This window comes from Syzygium oleosum, unplaced genomic scaffold (genome assembly GCF_021117445.2).
Source record: "Syzygium oleosum isolate NSW1041296 unplaced genomic scaffold, Sole_v2.1 Sole_v2.03, whole genome shotgun sequence".
In the NCBI taxonomy this organism is placed as follows: domain Eukaryota; kingdom Viridiplantae; phylum Streptophyta; class Magnoliopsida; order Myrtales; family Myrtaceae; genus Syzygium; species Syzygium oleosum.
This window is the reverse complement of record NW_026607487.1, coordinates 1922543-1950524: the sequence shown is the minus strand read 5'-3', so window position 1 is coordinate 1950524 and position 27982 is coordinate 1922543. Positions and strand designations below refer to the sequence as shown.

Genomic DNA, 27982 nt, shown 5'->3' with positions numbered 1-27982 from the left:
TTGTCAACCGTATCTTTAGTAACATGATCGCTCACAAAAACAATGAAAAAAAAAGAATGTCCAAAGTCTTTGAAATTTCATGATTCACTTGATTTTTTTTTGTTCTCTCTCTCTCTCCTATGTTCTTTTCACTTTTTGCGTGAATGTTGCTTCTCTATTCGTTTCAGGTCGGTTGCTTCACTTCTTTTATGTTTTGGTTCAAATTTGGTGATTTAATATTTTAATTTTATTTAAAATATTCTTAATGAAATTGGAAATGCGAGATAGAGATGAACGAATGGTCGTTGTCATTTCTCTCTTATTTATTTCGTGCTGGCCCCACATGCCAATAATTTTATATAGGACAAATTTATGATACCATGTTACCGAGCTGTTCACTTCAAACTTTCAAATTTAAATTATCGTTTGATATATTGTCCACGAAATAGAGCTATAATTTGTTAAATGACACCAAATGAGCATGACGCGTTAGTATTAAGTTACTAATGATATATGAAATACTTGTATACTATCCTTGAGTTCTTTTCCGGGCCATTTTTTTATTACAATTTTGTTGGCATATCATTCAGCTCTTGTAAAGTCAGTAAAACAATGAAAATAGAAGTATGCAAAATATTCAAAAAAATAAAAGATGATTTAGGGAAAAAAATAGAAAAGAAGAGAATGAAGTGCCGGGGCTTACTTTTAGAGGTAACGTCCAAAAGGCTTTTGAATCATGAATTCATGACACATAGAAACCTTCTTGAACATGAATTGAAAGTGAAAAAAGGGAATGAAGTCGGAACGAAAGATGCTATTCTGCTGCATAAAAGGATCGATGAACTAATCTCTATGAACAAGTATGAACATGAATCTGTACCAAGCAAGAAAAAAATGAACATGAAATCTTTAATTAATTAGTAATTGATTGACTAGGAGCAGTTGCAGATGTTTTTAGTCCTCGCCTTATCTTCTTTTGGACCTCACCCTATTCGAGTCAAGCCAGTTGGCTTGATCCACTCACAAGTAACGTGTGCGTTTTTCAATTGGGCTATAAGAATATGTGTACAAGTATACTGCGTTCAATTAAAAATTTAAAGCATACGTATAGTTTCTTATTTGGTTATTGAAAATTGGAATTCGATAAATCGCTTAAAAGATAATGATTGAGTTGAAACGGAATTAGAAACATGTGAAAGACGTCGAGAGAGGACCGAGCTAGTAATTGTGGATGTGATTTTATATTCTAATTTTGTTTAAAATTGCCATATTCTTAATGAAGTTGGAAATGTGAGGTAGAGATAAACAAAATGCCCGTGGTTATTTATCTTTTATCTATTCCATGCCGGCACCACATGGTACAATTCCATGTAAAATGAATTTCTTTTGAACTGGTATTTAATCACTGAGCCTTTCGTTTCAAATTTTCAAATCTAAAAAGTTGATTGATATTTTATCTGTAAAAGGAAGCTGCTGAGGAAAATTTTAGAGACGACCAAGGTTTGAAACAATGGCGTCGAGTGCTTGTCCCCATTTTTGTTGGAGTGCCCACCTTGAGAATATCACCGCAAAGATTCTTTATCCAATTAAATGGAAGTAGATTAGGATTATCAGCTAAATTCGTGATAAGTCAGGTTAAAATTGATAAATCACATTTGGAAGAACGAATTTATTGTTTGTAACAAAAGAGGTGTAAGAAATGAGTGATGTAAAGCTAGGTGAATCTCCTAATATGCATGTATGGCTCGATTTATTTGATTGTTTTCATGTGTCATAAGATCAACTAGGTTTTTTTTTTCTTACTATTGGATATCATGTAAAAGGTCTTAAGAAGTATCATGCTATGGATTTTGGTATGTTTCATATTGTGATGATTGAAACTATCATGAGTTGAGAGCAGGTAAAAAGTAGCAATATAGTTAAAATGCTTAAACTTTCACCGTACGTCTTAAGTTTTTTTTTTCTTGCTATTGGAGAAAATGAGTTTTTTCTTTTTCTCTTTTTTTTACTAAAGAAGGGAGAAAATGAGTTAGAGGTGAAAGGGAATATACTTTCTAGGATTAATGGTCCAACAATTCAAGGAAAACATAATATTTCTCATTTGGAATTTTTTATAGGGAGGTAAAATTGTCGAATGAAATCTCCTTAAGAGAAGACTTACTCTTAGGATGATTAGTTTCAGAATGAGTAGGTCTTAAACAAAGCATCAAGAACTTATCCTGCAATAATCGGTGCTCCGTATTTGTAACCGAGAACCAAACTAGTTGACCCTCAAACCAGCCTACTTTTATTTTTCTGATTTATTTTTCTATAAATTAATCTAGGACCTTCAAACACAAAGAAACCTCACAACGCATAAAAAATAATGGTCTCTGGATTCAAGTGAAATGTGGCAATTTTGCGCGCAATAGAATCTAGTGCACTTGAAGACCTCCTCGTTCTAGTTCAACAAAAGATCAAATACTGAATTACGATGCAACTAACAATCAGCCAGCAAGGCCATCATAGGATTAGCCACATCTAAAGTCGAAAACAAAAGGCTTTCTTTTTGCACGGAAGTAAAATCTGAGCTGGGGACATACCTCGTTGACAGGCAACAGCGGCTCCAAAAGAGAGAATAGAAGACCCTCCTCTGCTATTCAGCGGCCACCCCGACGTCCCCAGTAGACAAAAAGGGCCCAAAACACACTTAGTTCGGCCGATTATTCTAATAACAAAGTGACAGAATCAACAGAAACGACACGCTAGTAAGGGATGAAAAAGTGATTACCTCCTGCGAGCTGAGATGCGAAGAGAGGCGCGAGATCGGGGAGAGGAGACCCTGAACAAGCCTGGACGAGAACTTTGAAGAGGGAAAAGAAAAGAGAAAGCGCGTGAGGACTAATCAGTAGACGATAGTCTCGAATGGTTTCTGCAAGAGAGAGGCCGAATGCGAAAGACAAAGTGAGAAAAGAGAGAGAGACCGTAGTAGACGATAAGTCTCGAATTATTATTGACGGACAGGTATCCCTCTATTGCTGATTGACTGGTAGCGATGAAGTCGTTTTCAGATGGCAAGCCAAAGTCAAGCCACACAATGTGGACCAGAGTACGGAATGACCACTTATGTTCATATCCACACTTTAAAAACCATTTTGTTAAACAGATAAATGTGGCTCTAACCGTCTTGTGAATCTTCCATTATATCATTATCAAAGACGTTCTTACTTCCTGTAAATGCTACATTCTCCTCCCGCCCTAAACATGCATAAATCTTATTGTCAAATCCGTCGTAGGTCAGTAACTTTCTATGCTATATAAACATAAAAGTCACGTCTTTGCTGTAAGCATTTAAATTGCGTGAAAACCACACTTTATGACGAGTTTCTGTTATTCAATCTGCAAAGATAAAGTCCACCTAAAAATTATCCACATACTAAATATGTGTAAGTGCATTGAAACCAGCAGCTTTGCTCACTTTCAAGTTTTTCATTGTAACCAGCACAAAAAAATAGTACAATTGTGAATTTTTCATAATGTCCGGAAAACATTTGAATTTTCTGTCATTTTCCAGAAATTACGAAAATTGCCAATATAATGGAAAAAGGTTTTATGGACATCCAAAAATTCTATAGTTGATCCGATCTGTTCAGATAAATTTTTATTGTTGACAATTCTGATCCGTAACCTTTGAAAGGCTTCGTGTAAATATTGAAGACAATAGATGAGCACGATCAACATTTGGAAAAATCTAGTTTTTAACTGTTTTCAAGGAAAAAAAAATGAATTATTTCTGCAAAAACCGAGTATTTTGGATGTTTCACGGCTTTGAGTAATTTTGGACAATTGGGGTACTTATAGGGCCGATGGACCCAAAATCGGGTCTAGAAGGGCATTTTCGTAATTTTCATCGAACGGCTTTTTGGCCCAAGGGACCTCAGTCAAACCATTCCAGTCTCTCGTCAAAGGTAATGTTTTGAAAACAATATCGGGGTGAGGGCCAGCATGCGATTCCACCAGGGTTCAACCGCTCCAACCCGTTCATACCCGATTAGCTTGAATAAAAAGATCGTAGCAAGAAAAATTAGCAATATATGTGATGATGATTTTGGAAAAAGTCGAGGGAATTTCACAAGTGATATTTTGTATGCCTTAAAAGGACGTTAGGTGTTATGCGATGAATAATGGTCCAATGTATTTTTGTCCTATCAATTGCAATAGACCGGAGAATGAAGGTCGGGCTTACCTCGAGGAGCGATGCAGCAGAAATGAAATTACTGTGATGGGTTTCGTTGTTCGAGAGGAAGAAGTTGCCTCGAAGCAGCAGCAGATCAAGTCCTGTCCAAGTCCCGAAAGGCGGTACGATCGGAGGATTCACACCTTCACGCCTCAACCCGGACCGGCTCGGTTCGGAAAGACACCGAGGCAAATTTTGGAGATCTCGGGGTCAGAACATCCACGCGAAAGGACGAATGGCTACTACGAAAATCACCAACGACAGACAAGGGAACTCACTATCTTTCGATAAGATCGCAGCTCTTCTCCGGTGTATCTGGAAATCCAGAGACGACCTCGTGTGCTCCGACGAAGAAACCCCCCAAACACACAGGAACCCTAATTTGCCTCGGCGGAGCCTGTGATCAGAAATTATAGCAAGCGGGACGCTGAAAGTTCGAAACTTTGACACGATTCGAGTTGATTTACCTGCGAATCGGTGCCCGCCGAAGAAACCGGTCCCTCGAGATGAAATATCGATGGGGGGTCCTTCGAAGCCGGTGTGGTTCGGAAGGAGCGATCGCGGGTGTTCTTGGCGACGCCTCAGGTGTACTGCTCGATGGGATTCGCGATGAAGAAATCACCTGCTTCCTCGTCGATTCAAGCCGAAGCTCTCGCTCTCCAGTAGTGGTAGAGGCTATTGATGCGCTTTCAGATCTAGAAGTGCAGTAAAGAGAAGCTTTGTACTCGGGAGTCGGACGACGCGGCACTGGTTGACTCTCTCTCTTGCTGGAACGTAATCACGGGGGGCCATGGGAGGGGGAGGCACTTGTTTCTTGGCCGCCCCGAGCCCAGTTGGCTAATTTCGAAAGGATACCAGTGGCCCATCGGCGGAAGAACGGCGAATCAAGTGGCTGATGCCTGATGGGCTTGCTGCCCTCACAGGTGAGGCAGGCGAAGGCCGCAAGCCCTCGCCGACCACTAGGCGAGGCTTGCGAGTTGCCTAGTGGCCGACAAGGGCTTGCTGGCCTCACATGCGGCAAGCGAGCGCTGAGAGCCCTCCCCGGTCACTGGGCGAGGGCTACGAGTCCTTACCAGCCGTGTCACTTATGACGGTCGTTGTCCACGTTTGTAATTTTTTGTCAAAATTAGCCGGATGGACTACATAAACAAATTATCAAAAAATTAAATACTAAATCAGCCCAAAAAAAAAATTGACCAAAAAATCGATACAAATGCAATCAGTTTATAACTTTTCTGATAATTTTTCCTCATTAAATCGCACGGAAACCACACTTAATGACGAGTTTCTCTAATCCAATCCACAAAGATAAGGTCTTCCTAGAAATTTCCTGCACAGTAAACTATTTTAGAAAGAAAGAAGGTCACCTTCCTCCCATGAAGCTCATGATGGGTTCTAGAAAAGAAATAATACGTTGGGCACCATCTCATGGTTAGAACAATCTACAATAGAGCATTTTAATTTAATCTTTAAAATTGATACGTGGAAGAAGAATTTTAACCAAACTAAATTAGCGGAAGACTGGAGGGACATTGCTGTTATTCACAACAAATGACGGATTTCAACTGCAATTGTCAGATATAGTAATAAACACACAAAAAGGAAATGAATAAACCCAAAATCGCGTGCCACTCAAGTCAAGAATGGTGGGTGCCTTCTTTTTCAAAAGTGTCTCGTGCAATCATACAAACCACACGGCAATTACCCTTTTTTGCGATGGGATTCAATTAATTAGTAATTGAGGGACAAGGAGCAGTTGCAGATGCTTTTAGTCCTTGCCTTTTATCTTCTTTGTGACCTCACCCTCTAGTCAAGTCAAACTCGTTGGCTTGGTCCACTCACAATTATCGCGTGTTAATTTCTTAATTGGGCTGTAAAAGAATTAGAATTTGTTTTCAAACATATTCCATTCGTTTAAAAATATAAGCATAAATTCCGTTGTTATTTGGTTATTGAAGATCAGAATTTCATAGATCATATAGAGTTAAAATGGATTTGGAAATGGATGGAAGATGTGAAGAAAGGACCAAGCTAGTAGCTACTGATTATTAACGTGATTTTATAATTTAATTTTGTTTAAAGTTGTCATATTCTAAATGGAGTTGGAAATGTGAGGTAGTGATAAACAAATGGACGTTATTTGTGTTGTATTTATTCCATGCTAGCTCCGCACGCTAACAATTTCATCTAAATCCAATATATTTTAAAATGATATGATATCACCGAGTTATTCTCTTAAAACTTAGAAATTTATATAAAGCTATAACTTTTAAATGACACCAAAGAAGGAGCAGATGCTCCCTTGATGGTCTCTTTTGTGGCACTCTTGTTCTTCTCGAGATGATTGATTACAAGCATAGAGAGAAGAATTGGTGCAACAAGCACCCTCAAAAAAACAATGTGAAACGAAACAGTGCATCCCTTTCTTTCCCTTTCTCTGGCTTTGCCCTTTCTCCATGGAAGTGTTGGAAAAATATTAGATAATATGAAAATAAGAATTGTTGGAAATCTATTGAAAAGGATGAAAAAAAATAAGATCAATTGTTTGAGGCGTGCAAACACTATCCTTAAGAATAATTCTGCCCTTTGAAGTACGAAACTTGGTGCGATAGGCTCTAGCGGCTATGCTTCCAAGATACAACATGCCTTCTTCTTTATTCCGCACAGAATAATAGAAGCAACAGGAATAACGTTATGTATATAACCTAGCAAAAAAAAGAAAAGACATGCAAATTCTGTGAATTCGGTATATCTTAAAGGATTGTGGTTTGAAGTTTAATCTTATATTCAAAGGAAAGCGAGAGCCACTAAGAAACCGTCATAAATCAATTGATAATTAATAAAATGATGGCCATGAGGCCATTATAGATTAATGGCGCACATAAACCGTTACAAATTGATGATGGTAAAAAAACTGTTACAAAAACAATAGCTTTTCATAACTTCTATCAAAGTCGTTACTTTGAAATATGTGAAAACTACTGAATATCCAACAATCCTCCACATTTTTCAAAAGTATTGAAAATAAAAAATATATATATATGGCTGGTTTATTGGAGAGCAATGAATTGTAATTGGAGTTTGTTAGGCTATGAACCACACCTATAAAGAATGAAATATAATTCACAAAATCATTGGTGAAGTTTGAAATATATTGGATATTTCAGCCATTTTGAAATATTGATAGAAGTTATGAAAAGTTGTTGTTTTTGTAACGGTTTACCGTCATCAATTCATAATGGATTTTGTGCGCCATTAATCTATAATGGCTTTATAACGATCATCATTTTATTAATTATCAATTGATTTATAACGGTTTCTTAACTACTTTCTCTTTTGTTTGAATATAAAATTAAACTTCAAACCACAATCCTTTACGATACACCGAATTCACATATATTTCCTTTCTTTGATGGGTTATATACATAATATTGTTTTTGTTCATTCTATTATTCTGTGCGGAATAAAGGATTGTTGTATCATGTGAGGAAAGCTGCTAGAGCTTTTCGTACTCCGAGGGACGGAATTATCATTAAGGACAGTGCTTGCACGCATCAGATAATTGATCTTATATTTTTCATCCTTTTCAATAGATTTCCATAATTCTTATTTTTAATATTATTTAATATTTTTCCAACTATCCTAAGGATAAACGCCTTATGGATTCCCAAACTGGAATTCTCGCTACTGCCATCGTTGTTGGAATTGAACAGAAGGGGAAGATCACGGGGAGGATCGTGAGAGGCCAGATTGCCGAGCTGGAGGGGATCCAGGTCAGGACCTTCTTCAGGTGGTGTTCGATCACCGGGATTAAGTCAAGTGGTGAGAACTTCGTCTTTGAGGGCGGCGGCTTCAGCGCCAAGAATCCTTTTGAGAATTTCAACTAGGCCACTGCTTGCGAAAGAGGAAAGCGAGCTTCTTCTTGAGGTTAGGATTTTGATTCTTGGTTTTAATTTGGCAATTTTTGTGGATCGATGATGCGCCGTTTCTTTTGTTAGTTCTACTGGATGGGTTAGAAATTGTTTGTTCATTGTGACTTGATTGCTTCGATTGTTTTAATTGGTTGGCCGCTTCATTTTGGCCATTCTCGAGGGACCCCGGTTTATTCTTTGGTGATGGAGAAACACTCAAAAAGGGATTTTTGTGAGTAAATTGTACTTTACAAGATGACAATAACAATGGCCTCAAATTCTTACCATCAAACTATCAGTGACTTCTAGTGTCCGAGAAGGATTTATTTGTATCGGTAGGATGAGAAGTATGTTTCCGAGCTCGAGTTGATCTCCATGGTAATGATGCTATTGTTAGCGGGAAATTCATTACGGCGTTAGTTGTTCGTCCATTAGCAGAGAGAAGTACCAAGTGTGGTCGGGTGGTGTATTTGATTTAACTCTTGACTGTTGTATTGGCGCGTTTTATTCAAGTTGTGCTCAGCTTTGAGCTTTTTGTCCGGCTGCAATTTTACCTGTAAAACATACTTTCGTAGGTTTTCTTTGGAGGTCATAAATTCTCTGAAACATATGTTTGGTAAAATTCCACAAAAATAATATCTATTTAGTTAATTATAAATTTCTTTTGTGTATTTTAATAAAATATCTAAATTGATTGTAACTCTCCTTTGCACTTGGTAAAGTTTTCTCGGTAATTTTTCATAATCATCGTAACTTTTCTTAATCAAATGATAATTTGATCATGTTTGCATCCGTAACATTCCTTTAATGTTCGGAAGTGATGATAGAAAATCGATTTTGTAAAATAGATTTGACAGATCATGTTTTTTTCCCTTTTTATCCAATGGTTCACGTTAATGCAAGACCGATCCCATAAAAGAGAGCTTTGACTAATGAAATTTCCATCACGATCATGAAGTTTTGGCCATAATAAAGTAGTTCTTTATTTTTTGCCAAACAATAAAGAAGTGTTGGAAATGCTATTTTTCCAAAATTTTGTAAATCGTTCCGTTGAAATTTATATTTGTAAAGGTACAAATATAACTAAGAAACTATATTAATTTGTCAATATTTTCTTTTGCTGATGCACAGCAACAGATAAAAGAATTTGAGATACTTCTCATAGATCTATAACGGCAAATACCTATATAGCAAGCACTACGTAATGGCTTAGTCATTGGTGCTAAACTTTCGATCACTTTTTGCTATTAGAAATGGATCACCTTGCCGATCCGAAACCGACACGGCATTTTATTTTTTTTGACGCCGATTTGCCAAGCGGGAGTGAGTCACGAGTACATAGTTATTTTAAAATAATTTTACTTAAGGCATAGTCAATAGTATTTTTAATTTTAAATATTTTTTATTTTTTTTTCTTTCCTTTTTCTCTTCTTTTCTTTTTCTTTTTTTCCCCGCCAGCCGGCAAGCCCGTTGCCTATCGCCGGCCACCGGGCGAGGCTCCGGAAAGGGCTGGGCGAGGGCGGTGCCTTGCCCCATGGCTGCAAGGAAGGCGGCGACCTTGACCTTTGGCCGAGGCCGGACCCGCGGCCCGGCACGAGTGCCCTCGCCCGAGCTCCGGGCGAGGTCGCCCTGCCGGCGAGTGTGTCGCCTCGCCGGGCGGGCGAGAGGAAGCCCTCGCGGATCCTCGCCGCGCGATGGGTCTTGCCCGAGGCGCCGGCGAGGGTCGCCTTCCGATCCGAGGCGAACCTCACGGCCGGCTTTTAGACGAAGGCCCCACCGCGACGTGCCTTCCTGGGCGACGCCCGTGGGGCCGCCGTGGCCTCGGGCGACCGCGGCCCGCCGGACTGGGCGAGGCTCGCTCGCGCGGGCTCGCCGCCCATGCGAGGCGAGGCCGACCTCGCCGGGCTTGCCCGCCGTCGCCTGTGCGAGGGTCGGCCGGGCCTCGCCTATGGTGGCGGCGGCGGCCTCGTCCGGCGAGGCCAGGGTGGCCGGTGGCGGCCCCGGCTGTAGCCAGCACTGCCTCGTGGAGAAGAAAGAAAAGAAAAAAAAGAAAAGAAGAAAAAAAAGGGAAAAATGAAAAAATTATTTAAAATAAAAATGCTGCCGATCAGTATCTCCGGCGAGCCACATCGGCTTCAAATTAATAAAAAAATGCCACGCCGAATTTCCGGCCAAACCGACCGGAGTTGGCACTTAAGTGATCGTTTTTCAAAAATTTTGGCACTTAAATGATCCAAATGAAACTTTTGGCACCAAAGTGAGCTCCGTACACAACTTTTGACACTTCTGCTGTTCTTCCCTCTAATTTTCCATAATCATCGTAACTTTTCTTAATCAAATGATAATTTGATCACGTTTGCGTATGTAACATTCCTTTAATATTCGGAAGTGATGACAGAAAATCGATTTTGCAAAATAGGTTTGACCGATCACGTTTTTTTCCCTTTTTATCCAATGGTTCACGTTAATGAAGGATCGATCCCATAAAAGAGAGCTTTGACTAATGAAATTTCCATCACGATCAGGAAGTTTTGGCCATAATAAAATAGTTCTTTATTTTTTGCCAAACAATTAAGTAGTGTTGGAAATGTTATTTTTCCAAAATTTTGTAAATCATTCCGTTGATATATATTTATAAAGGTAAAAATATAACTAAGAAACTATATTACTTTGTTAATATTTTCTTTTGCTGATGCACAGCAACGGATAAAAGAATTTGAGATACTTCTCATAGATCTATAACTTTAGTACGACACGCAAATCTTCTCTTTGCAAAGGAGCCTTCACGCACGTTCTTATCTACCTAGGTCAACAATGACTCAAACACAGAAAAAAGAAGAAGAAAAAGACCCCAAGGGTGTCAAATGAAACCAGAAGAACTTATAGGGGGACAAAATAGAGCTTAGACAAACTTTAGGTGCGAAAATGGAATGTAAAAAAAATTTCAAAAAATATGGCTCCAATCTCTCAAACTCTCCAGCATATATAAAAATATAAAGGAAAACATCAATCCCGCCATCGCCGGGAAGGTCATTCGAAAAGAGCACTTCGAGTGCGCGCTCTTGAGAGAGACTTGCAATCAATTCGATTCCGACTTGTGCATCATTGATCGATCAATCAAATTGCTAGAATAGGTTGACTTCCATGGAGGATCAGGGCTTTGAGTTAGAGAAAGCTTGGTTATTGAGCTTGGCGCTCAAGTTCAGCTTTGACGGGCTATCCACCAACAGGTGCTTGGACCGTCTTGTTTAGCACCACGGTATTCGAATCATTGTTTTGTCGCTCATTTTTTGTGCTAGTCAGCATTGCAGATGTTATGTTGGTATTTCTCGTCCATTACGATGATGGTTAAAATTGGTCTGGTCCATTTTTGAATAGATCAGAGCTGGTTTAGCGAAGTAGTCTTTCTCACAAGCGAAATATCTGGTACTGTTCCAGTTTGATGTGTTTAGGTTGCTTTGGATGGTGGTTTTTTTTTTTTGTTATTAGCCGAATTACATCCTAATGGGCACTTAAATGTAAAAAATACTCACTTTCCGTTGGCTTATCGCACCGTGATACAACTGTCACGTGAAATACCTTTTATTCTGTCATATCATTACTCTCTCTTTCTCTCCACCTCCCCCCCACCACTACGTCACCATCCTACGGTCACTCCCCCAACCAACAGCAACGGCGCCCGCCACAACTTAGCCCCCATCTTTGTCCGCATCTCTCTCTCTCTTCTTTGTCATGGCCCGACACGAAAATAGAGGTGTCTTGCTCAAAGCTGCAATGATGCCTGACTAGATCTAACGTCGCATTTGAGTAATTCTGGCATGTATCGAGCTAGACGTGGCATTGGAGCTCGATTAGATTTGATGTCGAGCCAAACACTGCGGTGGGCTAAAATCGAGGACTCAGAACTCAAGAACAAATATGTTGTTGTCGCAGTCAAGCGCGACGCCAATTTGGTCAGTGTGATATTTCTCCTTGCATAGCATGCTCACGTCATTATCTGCATTTTCCAAAAAAATATTTATTATGGAGAAAATATTTTTTCGAAGATTTTATATCAACTTTTCTATGAAACCGAGTTAATTACCTTTTAGAAAATTCTCTGGCGAGGGAAAGCAAGTCAAAGTCTTCCACCATCTTGCTTGCATAATTGCAAAGAAAAGGATAAGGCAAAAGCCGATAAAACCTACTCAAAAGAATGAAAGGGGGTAGGACTGGCGAGGAAAAGCAAGTCAAAGTCTTCCCCCATCTTGCTTCGCTTAGTTGCCAAGAAAGGGATAAGGTAAAAGCCAACAAGATCTACTCAAAAGAAAAGGAGGGAAAAATTATAATCCTGAAATTTATGTTTTCAAGCGACTTGGGAGAGGGAAAATTGTCATTATAATCCTGCTCTCTTGATTCCCTGATGAATTTAGGAGAACCAAAAACATTTCTAAATGATTTCAGAGTATGAAATTGCTTAAGTCTCTTAAATCTAGAGCATATTAGACATGGATGTCGAGCATATGGACGATGTAGAAGCAAGCTGGTTAAGTAGGGTTAAGAAGTTAATACATGGTTTATAGACCATATCGACAAATATCATTGGGTCAAATCAGAAAACCCCGGGTGTCCCTCACGAGAGTTTCGACTCGTTTTGTCTTTCAGGCATAGGGTTAAATTGAAATAAAAGCATTGTGACCATACGATAAAGAGCAGATCGAGGGTTAATTTGAAAAGGGATTTCTTGAACGAGTCATTTTCCTTTGTCTGAGATCCATTATTGCTGCTTACATTACAAGCGGCTAGTGCCCAGGAAAAGACTCAGAACCGACTCCCCCTCGCCCTGATCTTTCAAAATTTGGCAGCTAAGCGGGCTAAGATAGCGACTGCTGGTTTCCATTTATTAGAAAATTCCATGAGGTTGCTGCTTCATTGTCAGGGAAAAAATCTTGCACGATCTTATCGCCATTGTTGACCTACCCATGTGAATGAGAGAAATGCGCAACACGCATCCGAGGACGAGTTGATCATTCAAGAACACAAATATGGATATACCCAGATCACAATATAATCAAGAGAAAAGGGGGGAAATTATATAATCAAGACAGCATGATTGATTTATAAATGATGCAACGGAAAAAAATTAATCACAATATAATAATGTACTGAAATTTGTGTTTTATGATGGGGTTTTGTATGGGGTTTGCACGGTTTCTCTTAGGTGTTTTCATAAAATCTAGATGTCCGACAATGCTACATAAATACGCCATACATCAAACTCTTCAATTTGCCTATTGACTATAAATAACTCATATTGATCTTATAGCATACGTGGTTATGTTATTGTTCTATAATTATACTCTTTTTCCTTTAAATTGACAAGAGTGAGCCAATCTAGGTCACGATTCACGAATGTGAACTCACAAATATGCTATACGTGTAATCCTAACGCTGGTCTATAAACAAGTGTTTGAGAAGAGTTGAAATTGATATGTGAAAGCTATCTGTTGCTTGAAATATACATCAACATAGCCAAGATTAACTACCTGATAAAGTTTGTCAAATTTTTATCTTTATTCGAATTCATAAAATCCATTTTTTCTCCCCTGCTTGCTTTGCTTATGCTGATCGTGAGTTTTTTTTAAGATTTACATTAGATCCAACATTTTTTTGGTCCAGATACAATTCAGCACATATATTAGAATTTACCGTATTAAGAGAATGCTATTAAAAGGAGTAATATGTAAAACTAGTAACATTTTTTTGGTCTAGATACAATTCACACCCATCATCACCACCAAATTTAAGACGTCAAAATGAGGTTAAAAATCTTGGGTTCTGCTGAGCAATAAACAAAAGCAAGGGGATCAACACATGAAGAGAACAAAGAAGATTGTTTACCTTGACCAGCCAAAAGATTGCAAGGTCAACAGCAAACGCAGGAAAGAAATCCAGAAGAAAACAATACGAAACCGTTTATTGTTTACAAGCATATACCATCCTGGAAACAATATGCGTGCCATTTACAGGAAGAGCCGAAAGATTGTCTTCAATACAAAATAACCGTAGTCACACGTCATCTTTTAAACATGTAAAAACAATGATTTCATTCGGCATTGGAGAGTTGCAAGCGAACGATGCCATTTGAAGGATCACAACCTTCAGCCACTGATCATATGTGAAAGAAAGTCAAATGTCATGAGAATCAGCGACAACTGTCCTATTAGGTAGTACTAACTTTATTCAAATATTAGAAATAATGAGAGATTAATTGAGGAAAATTAATAAAAACACATGTTCTCTTAAACCAAATTGAAACACAAGTATATCTTCAAATAATTCGAAAAAAAATTACACTCAGTGGTGCTTTAATTAATGGTTCCACCCAAACATTCATGTCCCTCGCCGTGATTCGGCTAATGCAGAGTCATCGTTCACGTCAATGTTGGGTACTACTGTCTACTACTACATTCCTCTGGAGTTTTTTGTATTTAAAACCCGAAACCCCCTATATGGCCGAAAAGGTAAACCTAGGGTTACATGTCCAGCCCACCACCACGTAACGATTAAGAATCCTAAAACTGATTCGAACTTTTCTCTTCGTGGAGGGGAAGAGAGCCTCGAAGCTTCTAACGCAGCTCGCCGCGGCGGTGGTTCCGGGAGTTAATTCTCTTGTAAAAAAAAAAAAAAACTCTGGAGTTAATTCTTGTAAAAACCAGTTACGCCCCTACGGTAACCATTTCTATATTCCTCTCTCTCTCTCTCTCTCTCTCTCTCTCTCTCTCTCTCTCTCTCTCTCTCTACCCTCGCCACCGGCTCCCCTCCTCCCGCACCGCTGATGTCGACACCCTCCCCCCCTCCTCCTCCTCGCCTTCGTCTCCCCCGGCTCACTGCCGCACCCCGCTCTCTCTCTCTCTCTCTCTCGACTAGCGATCGATTCCATTCCGACTCTCTCTCTCTCTCTCTCTCTCTCTCTCTCTCTCTCTCTCTCGACTAGCGATCGATTCCATTCTGACTCGCGCATCATCGGTCAATCGATCGAATCGCGTCGAACATAGGTTGAGAGATTCCATGGAGGATCGGGGGTTGGAAGAGGTAGAGAAACCTCAGTTGCTGAGCTTGGCTCTCGAGTTCGGATTCGAGCAGCAGTCCGCCAATAGGTGCTTGGACCATCTCGTTTCCCTCTATGGTAACTCGAATCATTTACTTCGTCGCCCATGTTTTTTTCATGCTGATATTGGCGTTTGCAGAGGTTATGTAGGTATTTCCATCGTCCACCGCGGTGATTATGGCTGTGGAATAGTCTGCTCTAGGGAGAAGAACAACAGAAGTGCCAAAAATTGTGTACGGAGCTCACTTTGGTGCCAAAAATTTCATTTGGATCATTTAAGTGGCAAAATTTTTTAAAAACGATCACTTAAATGCCAACTCCGGTCAGTTTGGCCGGAAATCCAACGTGACATTTTTTTATTAATTTCTCGGGGCCGATGTGGCTTGCCGGAGATACAACAAGACGTATACCAAGCATTTTTTATTTTAAATAATTTTTTTTTTCGTTTTTCCTTTTTTTTTCTTTTCTTTCTTTTTTTCTTCTCCTTTCTTCTCTCTCGAGGCCGGCCGCCGGCGACCGGAGGTCTCGCCACCGGCCGCCCGGCTCGGCTCGGACGAGGTCGCCGCCGCCCGCCACAGTGAGGCCTGGGCCGACCTCGCCCGGGCGACAACGGGCAAGCCCCGGCGAGGCGGGCCTCGCCCGCATGGGCGAGGCGAGCCCCGCGAGGGCTCCTCGCTGATCCGGCGAGGCCTGGTCGTTGCCCAAGCCACGCCGGGCCCCGCCAGCGCGACGCCTTGGCGGGGCCGCCGTGGCCTAGGCGACGACCGGCCTCGCCGGATCTCGACGAGGAGCCTCTCGCCCATGCGAGGCGAGGCCGACTCCCGCCGGGCTTGCCCGCCGCCGCCGCCTGTGCGAGGGTCGGCCGAGCCTCGCCTCGTGGCGGGTGGCGGCGGGCAAGCCCCCGGCGAGGTTGGCCTCGCTCGCATGGGCGAGGGCTCGCTCGTATCCCGGCGAGGCCGGCCGCTGCCTGTGCCACGGAGGCCCCGCTGTACGCCGCCTTCCCCGGCGCCGTGGCCGGGCGATGGCCGGCCTCACCGATCCGGCGAGGGGAGCTCGTCGCTGGGCTGCCTCGCCCATGCGGCGAGGCCGACTAGCCGGGCTTGCCCGCCGTCGCCCAAGCAAGGGTCGGCCGGGCCTCGCCCCGTGGCGGGCGGCGGCGGCAAGCCTCGGCGAGGTCGGCCTCGCCGCATGGGCGAGGGCGAGCCCCGATGAGGCCGGCCGTCGCCCGTGCTACGGCGGCCCCGCCGGACATCGCTCGGGAAGGCGACTCCCGACGGGGCCGCCGTGGCCCGGGCGATGGCCGGGCTCGCCGGATCTACCGAGGGGAGCCCTCGCCGGGGCTCGCCCTCGTCCATCCGAGGAGAGGCCGACCTCGCCGGGGCTTGCCCGCCGTCGCCCAGGCGAGGGTCGGCCGGGCCTCGCCTATGGCGGGCGGCGGAGACCTCATCCGGGCGAGGCCAGGCGGCCGGCCTCAGGGAGAAGAAAGAAAAGAAAAAAAAGAAAAGAAGAAAAAAAAAGAAATAAATTCATAAAAGTATTTAAAAAATCGAATTATATACGTGGAAATGCCACGTAGACTAATTTTTTTTTAAAAAAATCCAACTAAGATTAAAAATTTAATTATAAATGCCACGTATTAATTTGGCCGGAATCTCTCGCCGTTGGCACCAAAGTGATCATTTTTCCTCCGATTTGGCACTTAAATGATCCAAATGGAAATTTTGACACCAAAGTGAGCTCCGTACACAACTTTTGGCACTTCTGCTGTTCTTCCCCCGTCTGCTCTAGGTTTGAATGGATCAGACCGGGTTTAGCGAAGTAGTCTTGCTGACAGGCGAAATGTCCGGCACCGTTCCAGTTTGATGTGTTTAGGTTGCTTAGGATGGTGGTTTTTCTTGGTTGTTGGCCAAATTGCACGATATCTGGTCATTAGGGAATGACGTAATTGCTTGTGTTGCGTGGATAATTTGTAAATTGATTGATTGTGCATTCCCCTAAATAAGGCAATTTATTGCGGTCGGTCGTCATTCTGACGATGGATATGGAATAGTCTTGCCTTTTGGATTTGAATGGACCGGAGGAGCTGGTTAAATCTAGTTCATTGAGCGTTAATCCTGTCCCTATTTCTCTGTGGCTTTTGCGTAGTAGTCTTATTGACTAGCGAAATGTCTTGACTAATTTCTGAACTGACCCCAAATTTACATATGGTGTCTTGCCTACATATAAATATGGCGTCTCACTGAAGTAACTGCAGATTACATATTGTAGATTGTATATATTTGATCTCTTTTTTGTCTTGGCACTTGCAAAATCATCTCTCTTTTTTTGGTTTTCTTAAGGCAATGAAGGTCAAGAGTTTATCACTGTGGACCACTGTAGCAATGATTTTCTAGCAGAACTTGCCGAAACTATGCAAGATACTGAGGATTGGGATGATTTGCAAGCTGCAGAATCTGAAGGTTGTGAAGTTTTGACTGACATGTTTGGCCAAGATATCCCTAATGATGGCGAATGCAATGTTGTGCACGATGTTACTGTTATAGAAGATTCTCCACAACCTGAGAAAAATCAGACTTTTCTTGTGGTAGATTCCTCCACTGGCAGTGAGGATGAAGATGATATATTTGGTAGTAAAATAGGCAGGAAATCCATATGCTATATTCCTGATCAAAGCAGTACTCCGAGCAATTCATCCTCTCAACTTTTGGCCAGATGATCTTTAGAATCCATGGTATGCTTCTGAAAACTGTGAAGTTGTCTCACTCCTTTCTGCCCCCACCAGTTTGAAGGGATTAAGAAAAAGAAGCAAAAGCAGGGGTGGCTTGGCATGTTTTTTCCCATGCCCAAAACTAATTGGTTGATAGTTGTTAAGTTTGTGGCTTGAGTTTTTAATTCATGGACCTAGATTTGGCTTCCGTGTAATTGCATGGACCAAACACGTGGCTTGAAGAATGTCTCAGTATTGTACAGGATTAGCCGTTCGGTGAAGCAATTGTGGACACCTGAAGAAGCCACATTAGTTACCGAGCAAATCCCAGGAGTCTGGCCACAATGGTCCAGTTGTTTAGGAGGTTCACAAAAAGTTGGCAGATCTCGGCACGTCTTTTTGTTCTTTTAACAATGATTCTGCAAACCATATTTTTATATATTTTTGTTGCTGAGGTATATTGGGGCCATTAAGGAAAATGAGAAGAATTGAAAACAGATTGTCTTGGTTATTGATCGGTAGAGATTAGTGTGTCCTCCTGAGAAAACTCTTGGGAAACGCTTTCCACTCGTCTCATTCGTTTTTGATTGACTCTTGCAATTGGGGTTTTGGTTAGTGAGAAATGGATTTATTTCTTATTGTAATTCACTCTTGGTCATAGTGAAACAACTCCTCCCATTGACATAGACGAAACTGCCCAACCCCTTAAATTAGTGTGTCACTGTTCTTTGCTCTTAAAATTATGTCTTTCCTTGATCATTTCAAGTTTGCTTGTAATTCTGCTCATAGCAAAGGACCTTACGCAGGATACCTGTACAAAAGCATTTGGTAAATTGCTTATGAGGGCTCTCATCCGATCAAATGTATAATAACTTTTGCCAGTTACTTCCACAGTCTTTAAGATTTAAAATGACTTATATTAGAATTGGTTGGTCAATAAAAACAGTTGATTTTTGTTTTATATGATGTAACAATACCTATATTTCTTGAATATTTTGAGAGTATAGTACATCATCCAAGTGTGGAACTTAGCATCCAGCGTCTTTGATAGGAGAGTTTTGCGAAATGAAGGCTTGAGATTTCTTTGTGCACAATTTTCACTTTCCATCACTCCATGTCAGAAACTATTTATGGTGCTGAAGAGGCTTATTTGTGTTGAAGGACTGTAAGAGCACTGTCACTCAAGGTTCGATATCATCAGTTTCAAATAAAAGACATTGCTCTCGGATTTCGACATGCAAACACGGAACTCTGAGTTATGAGGAATTGCAAGCCTTGGATGACATAGAATTGGAAAATGCTGTAATATTCGGAAACAAGGCATTTCGACCAATGCAGCATCAGGCTTGTAAAGCTTCTGTAGCCAAGCAAGATTGCTTCATTCTCATGCCCACTAGAGGTGGTAAAAGTTATGTTACCAGGTTAGTGAATGTTAACATTATTTCTTTTGTGTAATGATCGTATGTAGAAATATGTGTGGAGACAATGTTTAGAGCGCTAGCCTTGTGCGTTTTGCTCAATGGTTCCACCAATTAAATGCTAGATGGGTGTTTCGTCGGAAATGTTCTCACGACAAAATATAATTCACCGAAAGTCTTTCTTCGGCTCTTAATGAAAGGAGACTGAGTTCTAGATCTAATTCCGGACAGGAGTAATCCAGGCTTGAATAAGGAACTTGATTTTTACAGAAAATCTAGACGAATCCATCCAAATGCTGGTGGCATCCAAAGTTCACAAAGAGCTAAGCAACTATAGCTAAGGAAATTGAAAGTGCGAAACTAGAAAATAAAGACTACAATTATGGAAACTGAAAGTGCAAAACTTTGGAAGTAAAGATAAAAGACAACATTTTTGTTCATGTGTGCCGGGGGGTCTTCTGTTGGTAATCAGACGCTATTTATAGCGCAGACTTGATAACCGTTCTTGGTATTGTATCCAATCTCTACCGTTGATTTCATCTTTACCGTTCATGTAATGACACCTGTTTATCAACCGTTATTGATCTTATCTTTTGTACGAAGTGATAACCGCTTTTGAGCCCATTTAGTCTCTGAAATGACAACCGTCATTGAGCCCATTGGTTCTCTGTCTGACACCTATCCCTCGGGATGATAACTGTCATCGAGCCTTTCCTTCGTTTGACACCTGTCTCTTGGGATGATAATCGTCATCGAGCCTTTTCTCCATTTGCCACCTGTCTCTCGAGATGATAACCGTCATCGAGCCTTTCTTCCGTTTGACACCTGTCTCTTGGGATGATAACCGTTATCGAACTTTTCCTCCGTTTGACACCTGTCTCTTGGGATAATAACCGTCATCGAACTTTTTCTCCGTTTGACACCTGTCTCTTGGATGATAAGGAACTTCGTAGAGCTTTTATGACTTGATATCTATTATCCGTTTCATCGATTTCATCGATGAAAAGCACCTTTAGCACTTGGATACCTGTCTTTTATGGAGCAAAGGCTTTCATCGAATCTTTCATAGCTTTTCTCCGTCTGACACCTGTCCACCGGAAATAAGGACCTTCGTCGAGCTTTTCTGACTTGACATCCATTATTCTTTTCATCGATTTCATCGATGAGAAGTACCTTTAGCACGTGGACATCTATCTTTCATGGGGCAAAGGCCTTCATCGAATCTTTCATAGCTTGATATTCATTCTTCTCCTTATCGATATCTTCGATGAAAATACCTTCAGCATTTTTATCCCCCTCTATCTGAATTTCAAATTTCCCGCTTATGACCGTCTGTACCTACCAGCTGTCATTTTAGTACAGGTGACATCATTTTATTCATATATCCTCACGACGAAATCTCTAATTAATTTCAGGTGTCAACAATGGGTAGACCTGTATATTGAAATTTAAGCTTTAAAATGATCTTGTAATCTGCTTTGTTAGCACTGTTGAGAAGTTTGTGGTTAAACTTAAGGAAGAAAATGTTTTCCAAATGCAAATTAAGCGATAGGAAGTGATTCAGATACATAACCATGGGTTCCAATGTACGGGATCGGACTAAGTTGGAAAAGAAGGAAATACTGGACATTCTCATTCTGCCTATGCACATCTCTATCTATTCTGTAATTTCTAGAGTTTGAGTTTTGTGCTATGCTTCTAGGACCTTCTAATTACTTAATGGAAAATTTATCTTGTTTTGCATGTAAGCGTTGTTGTCAGTCATAGACTCATAGTTCAGGTCCAATTCAAATGGGTTATTAAGTCAAAGAGGAATAAGTTTTCAAATTACTTGCACCAAATACTGATTGTAGATGTCTATATTTCCTATGCAAGTATGTGCTATGTCATCATGTCAACTAGGGGTGATCATTTCCCATTATTGGTTTGACATTGATGACCTTTCATATAAATTTGAATTGATCTACTGAATCACGAAGGAAGATAATAATCTGAATTGATTAAGTTGAATTATCCTGAAGTGTTTTCTGTTTAGTGTTGAAGTAGTTGATATATGTTTCTAGCTGAAGTAATTATAAGACAAATATCAACTGGTGCTTTCTGATCAGCTGAAGGTGAATAAAAGAATAATTCCCTCATCCCTTCCTTTCTTCATGTGCTCTTCTGATGTTTTTACATTTCGTTTCGGCTGCCAGCAACTCTTAAACCAGGTGTCACAGTTGTTATATCTCCCTTGCTATCTCTCATCCAGGATTAAATAATTACTCTAAGCCTCAAGTATGGAATACCGTCTACTTTATTGAGCTCTTAGCAAACTGCTGCCCAAGCAGCGGCTGTCCTCCAAGAACTAAGGCAAGGTTTAGCTCTCTCTCTCTCTCTCTCTCTCTCTCTCTCTCTCTCTCTCTCTCTCTCTCTCTCTCTCTCTCTCTCTCTCTCTCTCTCTCTCTCTCTCTACGTTCCTAGAGAAGTATATCATACCAAACAATCTTCATCCCGCCATTAAATGGTTATGCTCCATATGTTGCAATGGATGCACATTTTTTATGAAGTTAATGAAAAGATTCATGCCTGAGATGTTTGCCTCAAAAATAAATTTTGGGATCTTAGTTTTTTCTAGAGAAGTATATCATACGATTCAATCTTCATCCCGCCCTAAAATGTTGGGCTATGCTCCATATGTTGCAATGGGGTTTCTACTGGACTTCTAATTTTTTTTTTTCTGAGTGTTGTGATTGTCAAGTCATTAATCCCTACTGCTTTGCCTGCCTTTTCAGGAAAGATAAACCATCGTGCAAGTTATTGTATGTGACTCCTGAAAGGATTGTGGGAACCCCATCATTTCTCGAGATATTGAAATGCTTACATAGAAAGGTACTATTTCTGACTGTAACTTTTTCTGAAAGTTTCTTTTTAACTTTTTGATACTCATCCATCACGCATTGCAGGCACAACTTGCTGGTTTTGTTGTTGACGGGGCACATTGTGTGAGGTATGCTCTTTGGCATCCTTGTATCTGAAGCAAAGGTCGTACTAGAGTTACTTCAAAAGGAATAAGTATTTTGATGTTGCCACTGCAAAACTACTGTCCTTGTTCCAGATAAATAAATGCAAGTTAACTTTTATTTATGCTCGCTCTAACTCTTTTTTTCGAACGTTTTCGCATTTTCTGTGTTTCTAGCCTTTCTGTGAAGTTCTAGCATAACAGAATGCAATGTTGAAATAACTAATTCTGGAAATGATCCAGTTCCTTCTTTTGGGAAAAGTTAGTGACACATCGTTAATCATATTAGGCAAAATGCATACGACTAAAATAACCTCTAACGGAAATCACTTTCGGAAGTAATTGGAAGTGTCCATGTTTGGCATGATATTCAGGTCTTTTAAGCTGGTTCTTGTGTTTGTATCTGTTCTTTTAACCTTTATACTATATATTAACAAGTTGAGATATAAGGCAAAAGTTTGCCCATGTGATCATTGATTGTGTTTCTTGTGAGGTCTTTACTGGATTTGCACTGCCAGTGCCATCTCATGAAAGGAATGTCCAGCTGGTTTGAGCTTTTCTCATATACTTGAATGATTGTAAACTAGTAAAGTTTATTGGCTGTTACTTTCTTGGTTGTCATTATTGCTGTCAATGGGGACATGATTTTCGTCCAGATTATAAGGGATTGGGATGTCTCAAGCAAAATTTTCCATACGTCCCAGTGATGGCCTTAACTGCAACTGCCACTCAGCCAGTTCGTGAGGTACGAAACTTGCACATTAACCTCCAGATTATGTTGAAATAATCATTTGCGACCGATTGAAATGTGCATCCATTGCAGGATATCCTAAAAGCTCTCAGGATCCCCCATGCTCTTGTTCTTGAGACAAGCTTTGACAGACCAAACCTAAAGTACGAGGTCATAGCAAAGACCAAGGAACCACTGAAGCAGTTTGGAGAGCTGCTAAAGAATCATTTTGCTAATTTTTGTGGCATAGTATATTGCCTCTCAAAGAGTGAATCTGTTGATGTTGCAAAATACTTGAATGATTAGTGCGGTATAAAGGCGGTGTACTATCATGCTGGATTAGCAGCCTGTCAAAGAGTAGCTGTTCAAAAGAAATGGCATACTGGAGAGGTCCAGGCTGTATGTGTGACCATTGCTTTTGGGATGGGAATAGACAAACCAGATGTGGTAAGTTGACATGGACTCTGGGCCTTTGCCTATTTTTAGTTTTAGAATCAAGCTAACATGTTGACAAATACTCGACTAATCCACTTTTCTTCTAATGTTTAAGTTTCACTAGTAGGTTTCTTAGTGTGCTTGCAAGTAAACTTTACTGGTTCCATGGTCCAGTGGCCTTCTAAATCGTCGATCTTGGCTATTGATTGCAGGAACTAGCGAATTATGTATTTTTTCAAGTCAAATTCTTTCTTCCAAGCATGGAACTTGGGTGTGCTGAAATTAAGTTAGACTAGGATAAAGGTCATTTCTTTATTGTCAAGGTGGCAAATGACTCTGATCTAACTTGACCTTAAGTTATAATGTTTTTGTCACATTTCTACTTCTTTTTATTGGTTCAGTAATTATTTTATGGCATGTGGTCAGCATTTTGTCATCCACAACGCAATGTCCAAGTCAATCAAAAGCTATCACCAAGAATCAGGGAGGGTAGGAAGAGATAATCCACCAGCATTGTGCATAGCTCTATATGCCAAAAAGGATTTCAGCCGGGTTATGTGCATGTTAAGGAGTGGTCAAGGATGTAAAACCGCTTTCTTTAAATCTGCAATGCCTCAAGCTAGGAAAATGCAGCAATATTGTGAACTCAAGGTAATCCAATTTGTGTTCTCAACTTCTCATTAATGATCTCAACTAAGTGATGCTTCTATTTTGTGTTTCCACTTTCCACTTTGTTCTATTGATTTTTGTTAGTGTTAGTCTGGCATTAACCGGTCTGGGTGCTGGATCATTAGATGGATTTGTTGGCAACATATGTAAATCATAATGGAACCTTTGGGCTAAACTCATCTTCCACGTACCTGAATGGAGCAAAGTCTATTGATAAACATGTGTTAACTCTCTAATTTGCGAAATTTTCAGGATGAGTGTTGGCGGCAAACCTTACTTGCACACTTTGGCGAGTCTTTGGATCAGAAAGACCGCAAATATGGTTGTAATCCTTGCGACAATTGTCTCAAAGCCTCTTCATAAAGGTAAACCTTTCAGGTGTCAACTCCCTTGATAGGCGACAGGTACCGACTTATGCATGTTCTTGAGCCACACAGTTCTTCTGGTTCCATCATCCGCAATTATTGGAAGACAACATGGTAATGGAGGAGCAAAGGTCCTTAGCTAAGGATACAGAATTCTTCAGTTGTGATGGTCTTGTCATCTCATGTTTGTCTTTTCCTTTCATCTGTTGCCATGTTCTTTGTCTGGAACTAATTATTTTTGTGAGGGGAACAAAAACGTGGCTCAACATATAAGCCGGAGAGGCATATGGGAACACACCGTCCGGTCTTGACTGAGGAAGAAAAAATTACTTGTTTCAGTTCAGCGAAAGATTAACAATGAAATCCAATTATACAAGCACACGTTGCCTTTCTTCTTCTTTCCCATTTTGAATTAGTGATGAACGCATATCATGACTGCATCTGAAGTTGGTTTACTTGCAGATTCAATTTTTCAAGTCATATATCTTAAGATACAATCGACTGGTTGAGAACCTTTATTAGGGTGTAATCATCAGCTATCCAACTGTTGAACACCACTGGCTTTCTGGTCATCAAGCATTGCACAGGTGGACTGCATTATTCAGGTCATTAGTGGACTGGGGATCTTAGATCCACACTATGTAATAGTTTTTCACAGAGAGCACATGGCAATGCATCCATGATTTGATACTTAGGGATTTAACATGGCTTTATTATTCCTGGGTCAGGCACAATATTAGATTCATGTTGACTAGGATGTGTCAACGTTAGATTCGAGAGAGAGAGAGAGAGAGAGAGAGAGAGAGAGAGAGAGAGAGAGAGAGAGAGAGAGAGAGAGAGAGAGAGAGAGAGAGAGTACGGATCGATTCGATTCTGACTCGGGCATCATCAATCGACCGAATTGCTTGAAAAGGTTGAAATTCCATGGAGGAGCAGGGCTTGGAGGTAGAGAAAATTGTCTGATCTGTTGATGATGATGGCTATGGGATAGTCAACTTTGGATTTGAATGGGAACGTAGCTTGATTAAATTTAGTTCGTGGAGCTGATTAAAATTGTCTGATCTGTTCTTCTCTCGTTTCTAGGGTTCTTCAACCACTCCTAATTTCCTCAATTCGTCTATTTCGATTCCTCTTCGTTGTTGTACGATTCAGCATATGGTAACGTATGCTACCGAAGCTACATAATCTAAAAATGCTGTGTGCGGGTGTTAAACGAATCGAAAGGCTTTCCACAGTTCCATTTTGATTTGAGGACAGTTTTCATATTTCTAGTATTGTCCCAGCGAGCTCGGAGTTACAAAAATGAGGAAAACCGAAAAGCCCTGGAAGCGAAAGTTCTTCTGTCCTTTCAAAGCTTTAACAGTTATTGTTGCTGTTATTTATAGGATCTTGATGTAAATTGTGAACGAACTTTCGAAACAAAGCTCCAAACAAATTGCTAGCATGAAATCGGCTCAATCAGTTTGACTTGCTCATTCAATTTTATTCGGTCGATTCACGGTCGTCCAACTTCAAATCATTTTAGTCCATAAGGTCGTGACTAATGCCGTATATGCAGTCAAACACAAAGCCGTTGCCCTTTGGATTAAATGCCTGGGCACTGGTTAAGCAACTAAGGAATCAAATTGCAGAGTCAAATACGTTGACTTTACTTGCCACTTTTTGTGTGTTATTATTCCTAATCAATATTCTGAAAATTAGGTTATTTTATGCTAAGTATGTTTAACAAGTGATTTGACTCGTTAACATGGCCGGCACTATATATGGCTTTAGTACTAAAAAGTAGACAACAAGCTTATCAGACTACGAGTATACCTTGCGAGTAGCTTTTAACTACTAAAACTCCGTTAGTGTAGTCCAGTTCATAGTAGGAGAATATCTGTGAGTGACCCCAAAGAAATTGCTTCGATTGAAACTCGAATGCATATCCGATGACCATAATTTGGCGTAGCAGAGTCAAAGAATTAACCAATTAGATGACCCTTCGAAGTTTTTCATTCAAACCAAATGAGTACAAATTCTGGGAAGGGCTATTTTCAACCTTCCACTGTAGCCAAACGCCAAAGAAAATTCGGTTTCAAGTACCGAAAATGTATGACTGTGCTTCTTCTGCTTTATAGATTCATGCGTAAATAAATTAAGTTTGAAAATCATACGACGGAAGTGATTGCAAAATGCCAATATATAAATTTTTCAGCATAACCAGATCAAGGAGATAATTGTAGGTTGATGAACACTTCTATTTTGTGTTCAAAATTCTTCCAAATGAGAAACTTCTGTCGTATTGAAACCCTTTTCGTTGGGACTCTTGGCTGCAATTGACATATTATGTGCTGAGTCCATAACATTTGCTTTTTCCATGAAAAAAGTCTCTTCCGGTCACAAGATTGTGGCTTGAAGTGGACATCTAAACGGTAATCTCGTTAACAAATTTGATTTTATGCTTAACTTCACATACAGAACCACCTGCACATGCGGCTTCTGCAAGCATTTTGAGATTCGGCCAAAGCCAAAGAATAGCACGATTCAAAGCTTGCAAACGACAACTACACACCATGAGAAGAGGTCGTTTAATGTCAATGATCCTATGAAGAAGGTTAACAATACGCAGCACATGATAAAAGACAATATTGCAGTAACTTTGGAACACCATGACATGGCTCATGACAGCCCGCATCTCCATCCAGTGGTGTTTGGAGACTTTCTCCTGAATTTCAAGAAATGCAGCTTGAATCTACACAAGAAGGATGGGATTAACTAATTGTCAATAATTGAAGAAATTTGCGACTGCAGCATCACAATTTACCCCATGAAAGATAAGGTACAAATGCATAAACATTATTTGCACCAATCACAGTTGGACCGCAATGAACAAAGACTCTGTTAGCTGGCCGAGGAAAAAAGAAACAACAGGCTTCGAAGAAGTAAGCAATTAGCAACGCTTTCCTTGTTTGTGTTTAGGAACAGAATTTTTGTTAATATGATTATGCCGAAAGGGTGAAGTGCCTCAAAAGATGTAATTGTTGACTTGGTTATTTCGCAGTACCCAATTAGAAAAATCAGCAATACGCAAAAGTTTGCCAGGAGGTGAATTTTAACTTCACAAATTCAACATTGCATACATGAGAACCAAGCTTATTAAATCAGAAACATATATGACAACATTCAAAGGATATTATCACACTAATAAACTTATAGAAAATCAAGGAGATTGTCATCATGCATCCTTGTATACTGATTTTCAGGTGAAATGTGCAGCTCATATAGTATAAGCACACGAGTTAGTCTTTCATAGTTACGGTACGACTAGCAGTGCATACCTCCCTCTGCAGAGCCTCATCGAGATCGGGAGTGATATCATTAGAAAGCAACTGCGTCAAACAACTCTGCATCAAGGTAACATACAGAAAAATCAGCAGGTACGTATTAGATTAATTAGAGATGTAAAACCTAATGAGCAT

General features: G+C 40.4%; 1 protein-coding gene and 1 pseudogene across 4 annotated transcripts in view; one reads left to right on the top strand and one right to left on the bottom strand.

Annotated features, from left to right (window-relative positions):
* LOC115668930 (ATP-dependent DNA helicase Q-like 1) overlaps positions 1–24870 on the top strand; it is a 46502-nt pseudogene extending 21632 nt beyond the window's left edge.
* LOC115663621 (uncharacterized) overlaps positions 1–27982 on the bottom strand; it is a 132799-nt gene that overhangs the window by 12182 nt on the left and 92635 nt on the right. For 3 of the 4 annotated variants that reach the window (XM_056309577.1, XM_056309576.1, XM_056309578.1), the window contains 2 exons: positions 27842–27907; positions 26741–27255 (listed from right to left, as the gene is read on the bottom strand). The exons of the other annotated variant lie outside the window; for it this stretch is intronic. In XM_056309577.1, the coding sequence (XP_056165552.1) occupies positions 26929–27255; positions 27842–27907 (393 nt within the window). In that variant the 3' untranslated portion in view covers positions 26741–26928. Of the gene's footprint in view, positions 1–26740; positions 27256–27841; positions 27908–27982 lie in introns of those variants that run through there. 4 annotated transcript variants of the gene reach the window in all.